Source organism: Dendrobates tinctorius, unplaced genomic scaffold, assembly GCF_039654945.1.
Source record: "Dendrobates tinctorius isolate UK_male_01 unplaced genomic scaffold, ASM3965494v1 ptg000205l, whole genome shotgun sequence".
NCBI classification, from domain to species: domain Eukaryota; kingdom Metazoa; phylum Chordata; class Amphibia; order Anura; family Dendrobatidae; genus Dendrobates; species Dendrobates tinctorius.
In genome coordinates, this window is record NW_027361872.1 from 2,629,601 (window position 1) to 2,646,298 (window position 16,698).

General features: G+C 45.7%; 1 protein-coding gene across 2 annotated transcripts in view; it reads left to right on the forward strand.

Moving 5' to 3' along the window:
• Positions 1–16,698, forward strand: part of MSH2 (mutS homolog 2) — a 194,231-nt gene that overhangs the window by 159,430 nt on the left and 18,103 nt on the right. For both annotated transcript variants that reach the window (XM_073554007.1, XM_073554008.1), the window contains one exon: positions 2,217–2,967. In XM_073554007.1, the coding sequence (XP_073410108.1) occupies positions 2,217–2,387 (171 nt within the window). In that variant the 3' untranslated portion in view covers positions 2,388–2,967. The remainder of the gene's footprint in view (positions 1–2,216; positions 2,968–16,698) is intronic.

Sequence of the window (16,698 nt, forward strand, 5' to 3'; positions counted from 1 at the left end):
TTCCTGAAGCACTAAATTGGTTTTGTAACCTCATTGAGCTTTGAACTTCATAGCCAGGTGTATCAAATCATGAGAAAAGGTATTTAAGGTGGCCACTTGCAAGTAGTTCTCCTATTTGATTCTCCTATGAAGAGTGGCATCATGGGCTCCTCAAAACAACTCTCAAATGATCTGAAAACAAAGATTATTCATCATAGCTTTTCAGGGGAAGGATACAAAAAGTTGTCTCTGAGATTTAACCAGTCAGTTTCCACTGTGAGGAACATAGTAAGGAAATGGAAGAACACAGGTACAGTTCTTGTTAAGCCCATAAGTGGCAGGCCAAGAAAAATATCAGAAAGGCAGAGAAGAAGAATGGTGAGAACAGTCAAGGACAATCCACAGACCACCTCCAAAGACCTGCAGCATCATCTTGCTGCAGATGGTGTCACTGTGCATCGGTCAACAATACAGCGCATGCATAACGCCTTTTTGTATGACCAAACAACTCAATCTTTGTTTCATCAGTTCACAGGACCTTCTTCCAAAATGTAACTGGCTTGTCCCAATGTGCTTTTGCATACCTCAGGCGACTCTGTTTGTGGTGTGCTTGCAGAAACGGCTTCTTTCGCATCACTCTCCCATACAGCTTCTCCTTGTGCAAAGTGCGCTGTATTGTTGACCGATGCACAGTGACACCATCTGCAGCAAGATGATGCTGCAGCTTGGCCTGCCACTTCTGGGCTTAACAAGAACTGTACCTGTGTTCTTCCATTTCCTTACTATGTTCCTCACAGTGGAAACTGACTGGTTAAATCTCAGAGACAACTTTTTGTATTCTTCCCCTGAAAAGCTATGTTGAATAATCTTTGTTTTCAGATCATTTGAGAGTTGTTTTGAGGAGCCCATGATGCCACTCTTCATAGGAGAATCAAATAGGAGAACTACTTGCAAGTGGCCACTTTAAATACCTTTTCTCATGATTTGATACACCTGGATATGAAGTTCAAAGATCAATGAGGTTACAAAACCAATTTAGTGCTTCAGGAAGTCAGTAAAAAGTAGTTAGGAGTGTTGAAATCAAGAAAATGATAAGGGTGCCCATACTTTTGCACCGGTCAAATTTTGTTTAAATGCAGATTGCACATTTTCTGTTAGTACAATAAACCTCATTTGAATCCAGAAATATAACTGAGTCCATCAGTTATTAGATATATGAAACTGAAATACCTGTTGCAAAAACCAAAATTGTTATAAAGAAAAAAGGTTAATATTAATAGGGGTGCCCAAACTTTTACATATGACTGTAAATGCATCAGTATCAATTTGTGGGAAAAATACAAAATCTTGCATGCCTTGCCACCCCATTTTGGCTCCAGTTCATCAAGACTGATGTGTTTCTGTCCACCCATCTTGATGAAAAGTGCGTTGAAGTAAGATGTTCCAATTTCATTAAGAAACCTATGCCCATTACTGAATTTGGCGCATCTTTCAGCTAGCAAAAAATGTACTCGAGTCAGGGGTGTTCGTACATTTCTGTTGTAATTTACCCCACTTTTGTGGTGTATATTATGATGAATTTGTTGACTTGCCTTGATCATGCCCCCTCCCAGCTAATCTTCCCACTCTTTTTGCAAAGTTGACAATTTTGTCCGGGACAAAATAAGACAAAAGTTTGCAAATTGCCACATTTCAATCGGTTTTGCACTGGAATTCTGATGAATTGAGACCTAGGTGATTAAGACACTTTTTGCACCTTGCTTTCAGGAAAGCTGACACCAGGTTTTTACCACCTATAAATGATGTATAGAGAAAGACCTGCCAAATTTCTGTGATATGTCACTTACTGGGCTGCTTGCTGTAGTTTTGATAAAATCACTTTTATAAGAAGCAGATTATCACTAGAGGTCTAGTAATGCCAGGGAGTCCAACCATGCCCTCACCACTGATTGGCACCTGTACATGGAAAGCATCCAATCAGTGGTGTGGGTGGGGTTATACAGAGCTCAGCATTCAGAGAACTGCTAGATCTGCTGCAGAGAAAACGGATTTATCACAAATGCACCAAGCAGCCCAGTAAGTGGCATATTGCTGGAATCAGGGTCTCTGTGATGACAGATTCTCTTTAACTGTGAGCCGTGACTTGTGCAATAATTGGTCCAAATTTTTTTTGTATCCGCTTGTTTTGCATCAGTGCGCTAGATGGTTTTATAAAAAGACATTGTCCCTTTTTACAGGAAGGCGAGAAGATCATCCAGGACTTCCTTTCCAAAGTCAAAACTCTGCCGCTGACCGTAATGTCCGAGGACGACCTGAAACTCAGGCTCAATCAGCTAAAGGCCGATGTTCTGGCTAAGAATAACAGTTTTGTAAATGAAGTTATTTCCCGCGCAAAGACAGTGCCCTGAAGACCCGCAGGGAAGGCTGGGGCCTGGGAAATGTGTATTCCCGGCTGTTTCAGCTATCTGTAATCCTGTAAAGTGTAAGGCGATGCGATGTGCTGCTCTACTGTAGAGGACAAAATAAAGAGGCTTTTGTACTTTTATGTTCTTTTGATCTCTACGCTGTTGCAGAGGGTGACCTTGTGTTAGCCAAAAAGCCATATTTCATTTCAAAGCGAGGGTGTTTAATGGATTGCATGAGATAAAGGAAGCAAGGCTGCTGTTTTTATACCAGAAATGGTGCCATGAGTTTTAGAAAACTATTGCAAACCCTTAAAAGAAAAAAAAAAAAAAAAAATTAGGAAAAAAATATTTTCATTTTATTCTTATTTTATTTTTTTTTAAACCAAGTCTTTTCTCTTTGCTTCTCCATCATTTATCCTCCTCTCTTATAGCCCCAGTGCCATCCAGTTCCCAAGATTGTCATTCTGCGCTTACCAGTCGACGGGCATCTTCTTGACTGACATACAGTACATATTCCGACACTGTTACTAACATTTGCGCCAATGTCAGGTGGGGAAGCATCTGCAACATAATGATTCCAATTGTGAGTTTTTCTACATTTTTTGTTTGTTTTTTTTTGTTTTTTATGTACCTTGACTTTCCAAAAGACCATAGTTTTACTGCCCCGAACTTACCAGTCTCATAGGCATATACAGTGGGTGAAATAACTATTGGACTTATCACCAGTTTTGGTTGTAAATATATTTCTAAAGGTGCTATTGACATGACATTCTCACCAAATGTCAGTAACAACCCATCCAATCCATAAAGACAAAGAAATCAAACCATAAATGTCCATAAATTAAAGTTTGTGTAATAATAAAAAAAAATATCAATAAAGGAGCAAAAAACTTCTGGTCAGTCGGTGTACCAGTAGTATCCTGTCCCGTAGCGTAGTAGATATATAACTTGGCACTTGGGTAAATTAAGAAAAAGGAATTTTGTTTATTCGATAAATGCAATCCAGAATGAGAAAACGTTTCGGTCGAAACCTTCATCAGTTCTCCGGAAAAATCCTTTGGCTCAAACTATATATCCCGAGCGCCTCTTCTGGTTTGTGAGGCACCGCGAAATATTGATGTTCCAGCAGCCTACTAATAAGAAGAGGCACAATGTACTAGTTTCGCAGTGCTTGGGACCAGAAGCCACAGACTGTCAATGTTTGGGCTGGACCAGGATCCTGCTATACTTGTTGCTCAACCCAAACTATAGCTATCCAGAGAAGCGGATGTATTGCTGTATTCTCTGCCCTGCAGACAATGGCAGCTCTAACTGCTTTGTGTATATTGTCATTTTTGCATAAAGGAAAGAAAAACAGAAGTATAATCATATGCCAGCTGTAGGCAAAGCTGACATAAATGAGCTATTTCAAACGTGTCTTTATGCTGTTGTTCCTGTCTTCTTCCAGGTTGTGCTACTGAAAACTTTTTAACTAAGCACCCTGGAGGCATTCCCCCCGCTAATTTCATATAGTCCCATGATTTCATGCAGTCTGCAATCTACTATGACTGTAGCTGTCAAAAGAGATCTACAGTACAGGAAGAGACTTCATCATCCGAGATACCAGGGGAAGCTTAAGTCATTACTTATAGTAAATTTTTCATAAAGGCTTGGCTGTCCACCTCGCCATGTAGTTTCCACATGCTTCCTTTACTTGTGGTAATTCAGTTTAGTTGTTCAGTTTTTTGTCAGGCATGTTCACATGACACAAAAAATGCGCATGTCTTTTTTTTTTTTTTTTTGCAAACCTTGAGTAACCATGAATTTGTTTTGAGAATTTTGCAGGCGTATGGAAGTAAATTAATGGTATTGGAGGTCACCCTGAATTTTAGCATGTACATGCATACAGTGCTTCGATTTAACTAATGATAGAGGGAATAATAGTATATCATTTGATTTTTCTCTGGCATGTATAAAATGATTGATGAGTTTTTTGTTTATGGGGGTCATTCATTTTAAATTAGACTGTTAAAGGGAATCTGTCACCATGTTTTTGCTGTGTTGAGAGCAGCATAATGCAGCGTCTGAGACCCTGATTCTAGCAATGTATCATGTACTGGGCTACTTGCTACAGTTTTGATAAAAATCTCAGTTTTATCTGCTGCAGATCTAGAATCATAGAATCGTAGAGTTGGAAGGGACCTCCTGGGCCATCTGGTCCAACCCCCTGCTCAAAGCAGGATTCGCTAAATCATCCCAGTCAGATGTCTGTCCAGCCTCTGTTTGAAGACTTCCATTGAAGGAGAACTCACCACTTCTCGTGGCAGCTTGTTCCACTCATTGATCACTAACTGTCAAAAAGTTTTTTCTAATATCTAATCTGTGTCTCCTCCCATTCAGTTTCATCCCATTGCTTCTAGTCTTTCCTTGTGCAAATGACAATAAAGTTGATCCTTCTACAATGTGACAGCCCTTTAGATATTTGTAGACAGCTATTAAGTCTCCTCTCGGTCTTCTCTTTTGCAAACTAAACATTCCCAAATCCTGCAACCTTTCCTCATAAGACAGGGTTTGCAGACCGGTCACCATTCTGGTCGCTCTTTTCTGAACTTGCTCCAGTTTGTTGATGTCATTTTTAAAATGTGGTGCCCAAAACTGGACACAATATTCTAGATGAGGTCTGACCAAAGAGGAGTAGAGGGAAATAATGACTTCACGTGATCTAGACTGTATGCTTCTGTTAATACATCCTAGAATTGCATTTGCCTTTTTTGCTGCTGCATCACACTGTTGACTCATATTCAGTCTGTGATCTATTAGTATACCCAAGTCTTTTTCACATGTGCTGTTGCTTAGCCCTATTCCTCCCATTCTGTATATGCTTTTTTCATTTTTATTGCCCAGATGTAGTACTTTGCATTTTTCCCTGTTAAAAACCATTCTGTTAGTTGCTGCCCACTTCTCCAGTTTATTTATATCTTTTTGAATCCTCTCTCTCTCTTCTCTAGTATTAGCTATCCCTCCTCTAGTATTAGCTATCTAGCGATCCCGCCCACACCACTGATTGACAGCTTTGTCTGTACACTGCGTATGGAGAAATCAGCAAATCTGTGGTGGGGGCAGGGTTATACAAAGCTCATGAATATGGAGGATTGCATGGCACATGTCAAGGGGATACTGCAACAGAGAAGGACCAGAGGGAGGATCTTGGCATCTGGTTACACAACCTCCTGCACTAATTAGAACTGCTTCACCATTCTATTAAGCAGTGCAGATTTTTCTTGCTCTGTCATTGCAAGGGTTAATCAGTTCAGTTGATCTCCTGGAGCTCTCCATTCTGAATTATCTCAGCTGTTCTGTGTTGGCCACTCCCCTCTGGTATACAGTGGGGCAAAAAAGTATTTAGTCAGTCAGCAATAGTGCAAGTTCCACCACTTAAAAAGATGTGAGGTGTCTGTAATTTACATCATAGGTAGACCTCAACTATGGGAGACAAACTGAGAAAAAAAAATCCAGAAAATCACATTGTCTGTTTTTTTTTTCATTTTATTTGCATATTATGGTGGAAAATAAGTATTTGGTCAGAAACAAAATTTCATCTCAATACTTTGTGATATATCCTTTGTTGGCAATGACAGAGGTCAAACCTTTTCTGTAAGTATTCACAAGGTTGCCACACACTGTTGTTGGTATGTTGGCCCATTCCTCCATGCAGATTTCCTCTAGAGCAGTGATGTTTTTGGCTTTTCGCTTGGCAACACGGACTTTCAACTCCCTCCAAAGGTTTTCTATAGGGTTGAGATCTGGAGACTGGCTAGGCCACTCCAGGACCTTGAAATGCTTCTTACGAAGCCACTCCTTCGTTGCCCTGGCGGTGTGCTTTGGATCATTGTCATGTTGAAAGACCCAGCCACGTTTCATCTTCAATGCCCTTGCTGATGGAAGGAGGTTTGCACTCAAAATCTCACGATACATGGCCCCATTCATTCTTTCATGTACCCGGATCAGTCGTCCTGGCCCCTTTGCAGAGAAACAGCCCCAAAGCATGATGTTTCCACCACCATGCTTTACAGTAGGTATGGTGTTTGATGGGTGCAACTCAGTATTCTTTTTCCTCCAAACACGACAAGTTGTGTTTCTACCAAACAGTTCCAGTTTGGTTTCATCAGACCATAGGACATTCTCCCAAAACTCCTCTGGATCATCCAAATGCTCTCTAGCAAACTTCAGACGGGCCCGGACATGTACAGGCTTAAGCAGTGGGACACGTCTGGCACTGCAGGATCTGAGTCCATGGTGGCATAGTGTGTTACTTATGGTAGGCCTTGTTACATTGGTCCCAGCTCTCTGCAGTTCATTCACTAGGTCCCCCCGCGTGGTTCTGGGATTTTTGCTCACCGTTCTTGTGATCATTCTGAGCCCACGGGGTGGGATTTTGCGTGGAGCACCAGATCGAGGGAGATTATCAGTGGTCTTGTATGTCTTCCATTTTCTAATTATTGCTCCCACAGTTGATTTCTTCACTCCAAGCTGGTTGGCTATTGCAGATTCAGTCTTCCCAGCCTCGTGCAGGGCTACAATTTTGTTTCTGGTGTCCTTTGACAGCTCTTTGGTCTTCACCATAGTGGAGTTTGGAGTCAGACTGTTTGAGGGTGTGCACAGGTGTCTTTTTATACTGATAACAAGTTTAAACAGGTGCCATTACTACAGGTAATGAGTGGAGGAAAGAGGAGACTCTTAAAGAAGAAGTTACAGGTCTGTGAGAGCCAGAAATCTTGTTTGCTTGTTTCTGACCAAATACTTATTTTCCACCATAATATGCAAATAAAATGAAAAAAAAAAACAGACAATGTGATTTTCTGGATTTTTTTTTTCTCAGTTTGTCTCCCATAGTTGAGGTCTACCTATGATGTAAATTTCAGACGCCTCTCATCTTTTTAAGTGGTGGAACTTGCACTATTGCTGACTGACTAAATACTTTTTTGCCCCACTGTATATGCTTGCTGCTAGCACTTGGGCGTTGCCAGTGATAGCTCCATCTTCCTGGTTTGGTGTTGAAGGAGAAGTTCATTGTTTGGATTAGGCGGTTGGAGCGTTGTTCAGGAGATTTTTGTGTGGTATTGGTTTATCCACCTCCTTCCTTTTGGTTTCACCTTCCTATTTCCCTCGTTTCCCACTCTGTTGTTTTGTGAGTGTATTTCTATGGTTGTAGTTTTATTTTTTCTTAATCCCAGTCTGTCTACCCCTGTCAATCTGGTTAGTATAATCTTACACACTTCAGTCTCACACCTCCCTGGGTGGGGGAGAGAACAGATAAGGGTTAGGAGATAGGAGCATAGTGCGGGTTCGTGACCTCGGCATCTCCACCTTCCTGGTAATTCGGGGGACAGGGATAACCTAGGGCGGCACTAGTTCGAGGGATCAGGTTGATGCCCACAGTCGCTAATCACTACATGACAAACACTGATTTACTGAAACAACACACAGCCTAGTAAGTGACACATTGCTGTAATTCGTGTCTTTGCCCTCACTTCATGTTGCTCTCAGATAATATAACAAACACCTGCTGTCTGATTCCATTCAATAATCTAATCGTCTGAACCTACTTGAAGCAGGTCTTGAAGTGCTGACAAAAGACGTGGCTTGTTCTTTATGTGATGTAGAGGAGGCATGTCAGATGTATTAGTGAAGGGTGCATTTATGCTGAAAGATTGTGTACGAGCATTCTTCAGAACAGGCTGCCCCTCACCCTATGAGTGATCAGATCCCTTGTTCAAAGGGTGAAATGCTCATTTGTGCAGTACAAAATATCATTCTCGGCGGTGCATCATCCTGTATAAACTGGACTTGCCCTGTCAAGGACAATGGCAGCTTATGAGCGATCTATTACAGATTACAGGCACTTTGGTATGCCTGTGTAAATTAGCCTATGAAATTTATTTTCGCATCTGCATCATGAAGTCCTCTCTGACAGAGCCCGGCAACTCCTGAGGGGAGGCCTGATTGTAGGCGAAACATAGAAAATTAAACTACAACCATCATCGCATAACTATTGACCAGAGTTACAGCAATATATTTGCATGCAGGTGTTTTGATGCATCTGAATGATCATGAAATCTTTCCATACATTGCAGTTGTGAAGTGTTATTGATAACAGACTTAAGTGTGGCCAGCTGATGGCATAAGTATCCCAATGCAATATTTGAAGAGTATTTCTAAACAAAAGTGCAGGGTACTTTTAACAAGACTTAGCTTTAAAGGGCAGCAGTTTGTGTTATAGACAGACCTTTCCTCTCTTCCCTCCACCGTGTAAGTGCATTCCTCTGCTCATCTTCCTCTTAGGCTACTTTCACACATCAGTTTTTTGCCGTCAGGCAGGATCCGGCTATTTTTAGAAAAAACGGAACCGGCGTAAATTTTGGACAACTGTAGAAACGGATCCGTTTTTCTGCCGGATCCGTCTAGCAGGTTATATCTGTTTCCTGGGAGCTGGCCAATTGGATCTGAGCATGCGCAGACTTAAAAAAACGGATCCGGTGGCTGGATCCGTCTTTTTCTGGATCCGGCGCGTTCCGGCGCCCATAGACTTTCATTGTGGCAAAAAGCCGGAAGCGTCGGATCGGCGCTTTCGGCTTTTTCGCCGAAGACAAAAAAAGTTACAGTAGCCGTTTTTTCCAGACGCCGGAATGAGACAAGTAGCCGGATCCGGCAAAAAACAGACGAACCGCAATGCCATCCGGCGCGATCCCGCGCTAATACAAGTCAGTGGGGGAAAAACCGGATCCGGCATTGCATTTTGCCGGATCTGGTTTTACAAAAAAAAAAAAGCCGGATCTCGCCTGACGGCGCAAAACGGATGTGTGAAAGAGGCCTTAAAGAACCCCTGTCATGTTAGGAATTTATTACCTGCAGATATAGGTTTAATCTGCAGGTAAATATTGTTAAAATTCATGCCTGCTGGCCTGCCTTACTGGAGACCATTAACTTAAATCCTCCCTGTAGCCCATGGTTTACAGCCACTAATCACTTTCCTCTGAGCAGTGTCTGTAATCACTCCCAGTGTGCGCGCGGAGCTTGCTTGTCAAAAGCAAGCGGCTTCAGGGAGGATATAAATTAATTTTCTCTCTGTAGTCATGCTTCCAGTTAGGCAGGCGTGATTTGTAACGCTATTTACCTGCAGATTAACCCTAAATCTATTGGTAAATGGTGTTTCCCAATATGAAATGTTCACATTAAACTTTAATGCAGCCAGCTTTAAACATTGCAGATTCTGCTGTAATCACAGTACTTCATTAGATAGCAAGTGTGCGGCCTGCAAGTAAAGGAATCTAGTAAATGGCAACGAGCATTCTTTTTAAAGTTTTCTTAAAATGACACATATATCTGCAGTCAAATTCAGGCATTTTTCTATGAAAAGTCTATTTTATTACACGTACTCCTCAGCGTTTATGCAGCTCTGACAGTTTATCTTTCGCAGACCTGAACCCATGTAGTAACCCTCGAGTATCTACAGGAGGGTAAACTGCTCTTGTTGACATAGACTTGTCGGTTGCAGCCCCACTTCTTGATTATATCAACAGTGATTTTTTATTTCTTTTTTATGGCCGTCCTGCTCGGATCTGTAATTGAAAAAAGAAAAAAACTGCTGGCAATGTGTATTACCGATATGCTGGAAAAAAACAAAACAAAAGGTCACACTTGTCTTAGGGTGTCAGTATTTGCAGACCCATTATTAATGGTGATTTTATTTAAGCATTATTCTTCATGCAGCCAGATGTTAATGTTATGTTTGATTATTTCAAATGAAATTCCCAGGTGCAGAAAAATGACCCAGTACGTATGGGCCAGGGTGTATTCAAAGTCAGTGGTAGGAGGAATGTCCACCTCACCATACAAGTTGGTGAAGGGATGATAAAAAATAAACACCAATAACCACAACATGAAAGCATGTGTAGCTTTAGTGTCAATTTGGATGTATGGTCGAAAACGCCTTCATATGCATTGTTAAGTCATGTAAGTTGTGTCGCTCCATTCACCAGTACAGATCTAGATACTACACATTAGCTCTCTGTTGGATTACTGTTCGGCCCACAAGACTTTTCTGGCTGCTGCATGTTTCCAGGGAGAGCAAGAAGACCAGAAGCTAAAAAGCACTGCTACTCCTCTGCTTTTAAAATGGATGAGTGCAATCCAATAAAAAAAAAAAAAAAAAAAAAATCAGATTGCACCCTGACTAATGTTATTCTATGATTCCCTACTTATCTACGATTTTTTTCTTAGCTCAGATCAGTCTGAGAAAAAAAGAAAAGCAGCATGCTGCAAGAGGCCTCATATATCGGACAAGAGTGGCCAATGCAAGGCAATGGGCGAGAAAAAAAAAACCCGCACGGCACACGGACCATTTTTACTCACCCATCTCATAGGAAACCTGACATTTCATCAGCCGAGTACAGTAAATTCCCAGCATGAACTGTTACAATATAATAGAAGACATATTTTATATACCGTACTTTTCCAGGACGTCCACCTGACAGCACCATGGAGGACGTCCTCCTCCTCCTTACAGGGACAGGAAAAGCACACGAGAGGTTAAAAGGTCATGTCCCACCCCCTTTCCCTCAGTGTTTTTCCTGTCCCTGCATGGAGGGACACACGAGAGACTTACCGGAGGGGCTCAGGGGATCGTACGGCCAGTCCAAGCCTTCCCCTGTCAAGAGGTCCCGGGGCCGAAACTCTCCGAGGGGGAGTCCCTCTGCCCCAAAGGCCAGGAGCAGGACGACGCTCCTGGAGGGAGCCGTTCCTCCCTATGGGAGGCTCTCGGCTCCAGGACGGACCGCCATACAGGCGTTGGTCGGTTCCCCGTAGGCGGCTGGCTGAACGGGCACCGACGAAAGGATGGCGGGTCGGCCCTGGGAGGCAGGAGAGAGGCCTCCAGCAGTCCGCCATATCGGGCGACGGCGGGGGCCCCGTGGCAGGAGGCGCAGCAGACCGCCGCAGCAGGCGGAGGTCGGCTCCCCGCGGCGACAGGCCAGGGGGACACCGACAGGATATCGGCGCCGGGAGAGGAGCGACGGCTCCAACGGGCCGCGCGCGGGTCAGCCCGGCAGGAAATGGAGAGGCGGCCTATCGCGAGAGGTCGCGCGTCACATCCGGTGACGTCACACGCCGGCCTCGAATCTCAGCGCGCGCTGCTGAGAGTGCTACGGAGGTCCACAGAGTGCGCTACTGCACAGCGCGCGCCTCAGAGCCCACAGCGTCGCAGGTCCACAGCGCTCTACAGAACCGCGCCAGGATGGAAGGAAATGCTCCAGCAGGTGGAGGGGTAAGTGCGCATAGCGCAGACCACCCTCCCCCATCCATCCCCACGACCCAGATCTAAGTAGAGCCCCTTCTGTATTATTAGGAGAAGGGAACCCCGGCAGAATCCCCCTCGGGGGTGAAGGACCCGGCCAAAGCCACCTCCAAATCAGTCCGATGCCCCGTATGCAGGGTAAAGCTGCCAGACACCTATAACAAGACCCTATGCGGACCCTGTACCTCAAGGGTCATAGGCGAGGAACAGCCATCCCTCCTTGCCGAAATGAGATCGCTGATAAGGGAGGAAGTCCGGGCCTCTACAGCCAGCTGCGCTCGTCGTCAGTCCCCCAGCCCAGGGCCGAGTCGCAAACGTCCAAGGTGGGAGGCAGACCCAGAGTCGGAAGCAAGCCCTAGTGAGGAGTCTGACTTCCAGGACTCAGATCAGGAGGAAGAAGGCGAGATCCTGGGGGATAGACAGGATCAGAGCAGGAAGTACCTGTTCAGACTGGAGGACACGGACGAGGTGGTCCAGGCAGTCAGGAACACTATGCAAATAGAAGAAGTCCCTAAACCACAGTCCAGACAGGACTTAATGTTTGGAGGACTAGTGGCCAGGAAACAGGTAGTGTTCCCTGTAAGTGAACACATCAAAGCGATGGTCCAGGAGGAGTGGAAGGAGGCAGAGCGTCGGTTGATACTCTCCCGAGACTTTAAAAATAGACTGCCTTATGATCCCGAGGAAACCCGGGCATGGGAAGAGGTCCCTAAAATAGATGTCCCAGTCGCCAAAGTTACCAAAAAAAACGGCCATCCCATTCGAAGACTCATCAGGTCTCCGAGACCCGATGGATAGGAAAGCGGACGTCTTGTTAAAGAGAGCATGGGAGACGTCAGCGGCTCTTATTAGAGCCAACATAGCAGCCACCTCGGTGGCCAGGTCTATGTTTTTGTGCATGGGGCAGTTGGAGGAAGGCCTAACCAACAGGACCCCTAGATCAGAGATCCTAGCGTCTCTTCCTCTCATGAAATCGGCCACGGCGTTCCTATCGGATACGTCGGCCGAATCAGTAAGGTTTGCAGCCAGAAACAGCTCCCTCTCTAATGCGGCCCGAAGAGCAGTCTGGCTTAAATCCTGGTTGGGGGACAATGCTTCTAAAACTAAGCTATGCTCCATCCCTTTCTCGGGCCTGAGAGTATTCGGGCCAGCCTTAGATAACATTCTAGAGCTGGTGTCCGATAAAAATAAGGGTTTCCCAGAGGAAAAACCCAGGCGGCCCCAGCCCTTTCGGAGAGGCTCCTTTTCTAGGAGACAGACCGAATTCAGGGGTCGGGCAAGGTCCAATAGAAGCTCCTATAGGAGCTCCTTCAGCCAAGGTGGGAGGAACAAGGGTCACCCATTCACATCGAGATCGAGGAGGAAATGACGCCATAGGTATTGGGGGAAGGCTTCGCCACTTCGCAGCAAACTGGTCCCGAGTCACCCACAATCAATGGGTCCTCAGAACCATCGCGGAAGGCTACACCATAGAGCTTTATTCTCCTCCCCCCCGAGAGATATATTGCCCCCACTGTTGTCCTGGAGGACTCCGCAATATGGACGGATCTACAGGACATGGTAGACTCAAAGGTCATAGTACCAGTTCCCCCGACAGAAAGAGGAAGAGGGCACTACTCTTCCCTGTTTTCGATCACAAAGCAATCGGGCGAGGCTCGTACCATCATAAACCTGAAACCGCTAAATGCCTGGGTCAGGTACAAGAGATTCCGGATGGAATCGATCCGATCCGCAATCCTCCTAATAGACAGGGACGCCGTCATGTGTACCCTAGACCTAAAAAGGCTTACTACCAGGTCCCTATCCATCCCTCATCCCAGAGGCTACTAAGGTTCGCGGTCAGTTTACCGGCCCGGACCTGCCACTTCCAGTTCCAGTGTCTTCCATTTGGGTTGGCCTCAGCTCCCAGAATCTTTACAAAGCTGGTGTTAGAAGTGGTGGCCTACCTGAGAGATCAGGGTATCGTGATCATTCCATATCTGGACGACTTCCTACTGGTGGCAAGATCCAAAGAAGAGCTCATTCGCGACACAAACCGAGCAATTACCGTAATGGAGTTCCTTGGCTGGGTGATCAATTGGCAGAAGTCGGACCTCAGACCAGAGACCAGAAAAGTATTTCTTGGAGTCCTTCTAGACTCAGCCAACAGAATATCTTGGCTACCCGAGCAGAAGCAGAGGACCATTCAGGCCAGAACCAGAGACCTGTTGAGGCGTCAATGCTCCATAAGAGAGGCAATGGAGGTCTTGGGCCTCATGACGGCCTGCATTCAGTGTGTCCGATGGGCCCAATTCCACTCGAGATCATTACAGAATGAGATCCTCGCGAGGTGGGACAGAAGTCAGGCATCGCTAGACAGACCCCTAAGGCTGCCAGAACGAGTAAGGGAGTCCCTTCGGTGGTGGACACAGTCCAGAAACCTTCAGACGGTCGTACTTTGGACAACCTCTCCATATGTGGTAGTCACCACAGACGCCAGCGCGTGGGGTTGGGGAGCCCACATAAAAGGGAAGATCTTCCAGGGGAGATGGCTAGTAGACATCAGGTCCAGATCCTCCAACTTCAGAGAGCTCTTCGCGGTCTGGGAAGCGTTGCTGAGAAACCAGTCGGTACTAAAGAATCGTCACGTCCGCATACTATCCGACAATGTGACGACAGTGGCATTCCTGAAGCACCAGGGAGAACCCAGACATCAACCACTACAAGCCCTAGCGGGAAGGATATTTGCGTGGGCGGAGCAAACAGTCCGATCTGTGACCGCAGTACACCTAGAAGGCTCTCAGAACGAAGTAGCAGACTACTTGAGCAGACAACGGATCCATCCGACAGAGGGAACTGAACGAAGAGATCTTCGACCATCTCTGTCAGCGTTGGGGGACCCCCAGTATAGATCTTTTCGCAAGCCGAAAGAACTCGAAGGTCCCCAGATTCTATTCCCTGAATCCGACTGACCACCCGGAAGGCGTAGATGCCCTGAGCCAGACTTGGGGAGAATCCCTCGCTTATGCATTCCCACCACTAGCTCTCATACCGGCAGTGCTCAGGAAGATACGCGAGGACCACGCAAGAGTGATGCTGATCGTTCCATACTGGCCAAAGAGAAGCTGGTTTCCCCTTCTAGGAGCCATGGCAGTAGGAAACCCAGTCGAGCTACCCCTGCGGAAGGACATCATCCACCAGGGCCCGATCTACCACCCAAACCCAGCAAGACTCCACCTATCGGCTTGGATCCTGAGAGGGACATCCTGAAGGCAAAGGGATTGTCGGATCAGGTCATATCCACCCTACAGGCCAGTAGAAAGCCGGTGACATCCGCAATCTACCAAAAGATATGGAAAAGATTCTGTCTGGAAGGTGGGAGGTCCGATCTCGGGGCGGGCACCCCCGACCTCCCTAGTATACTAAGTTTCCTGCAGGCAGGTTTTAATAAAGGCCTTAAGCCCAGCACTCTGAAAGTCCAGATTTCAGCCTTGAGCGCCTTCTTCGACTACCAGCTAGCTTCACATCCCTGGGTAATCAGATTTATAAGAGCCACGCAGCGCCTGCGCCCCACGATTAGGCAGCTCACCCCGCCCTGGGACCTGGGCCTGGTACTCAGGTTCCTCTGTACAGAACCCTACGCCCTCAGCGAGAAAATAACCATCCCTGCTCTCACTCGTAAAACGGCCTTTCTAGTAGCCATTACCACGGCCAAAAGAATAGGGGAGATCCAGGCCCTGTCCACTAAGGACCCATATCTTCAGATAAGAGATGACCGTATAATCCTAAGGTTAGATCCGGCATTTACCCCAAAGGTAGCCTCCGCAAAGAATCTAAACCAAGAGGTAGTGTTACCATCGTTCTGTGACAATCCCCGTAATAAAAAGGAACAGCGTCTTCACTCGCTGGACGTGAGGCGTGCTGTTCTAGACTATCTAGAGGCCACCAATAGCTGGCGCATCGACCCAAACCTGTTCATCTTTTTTGGGGGTAAAAATAAAGGGAAAAAGGCCTCTAAGGCGTCCATCGCGCGCTGGATTACCTCAGTAATCTCTGACGCCTACCAAGCCGAAGGCGCCTGCCCGCCAGATTCCATAAAGGCCCACTCTATGAGGGCGGTATCGGCCTCATGGGCGGAACAGGCGGGGGCTTTGGTTGATCAAATCTGTAGAGCAGCAACCTGGGCCAACCTTAATACATTCTGCAAGCACTACAAGCTTGATGTGTTATCTGGTCAACAGACCGCATTTGGGAGGAAAGTTCTCCAGGCGGTAATCCCACCCTGAGGAGGTGCTTTGGTACTCTCCATGGTGCTGTCAGGTGGACGTCCTGGAAAATAGGTATTAGACCTACCGGTAATGATGTTTCCAGGAGTCCATCCTGACAGCACAGGTAGTTCCCTCCCTGTTATGTTATACTACGTTATATTACGATATGTCATATGCTGTAAATATGATTGTTTCATTAAACTGTTACTAGCATCATCCACCTTGTGGTACTTGTTAAATCACTGAGGGAAAGGGGGTGGGACATGACCTTTTAACCTCTCGTGTGCTTTTCCTGTCCTCCATGGTGCTGTCAGGATGGACTCCTGGAAACATCATTACCGGTAGGTCTAATACCTATTTATTTTAGACAGTAACAATATCAAACAATGTAGGATAGATCTTCAGCTCACCTGGTTCAGCCTGCCCAGTCCTCCTTTCCATAATCTCGGTGCACGGAGTGGATCCATCCCCATCTGGGAGAAATGCTCAATGAAAAAAAGTTTTTTATATTTTTTTAGGTCTCCCTAATTTTTAATAACCAGCTGAGGGAAATCTATTGACTCACATCAGCGCTAGACACTGCAGGAACGTAATCGCACTCCTGTCTGTGAATGCTCCAGCTGGCTTGCTAAGTGGTCGCATTAAGCCACCTCTCCATAAAACACATGAAAGTACAGTGGGGGAAATAAGTATTTGATCCCTTGCTGATTTTGTAAGTTTGCCCACTGACAAAAGA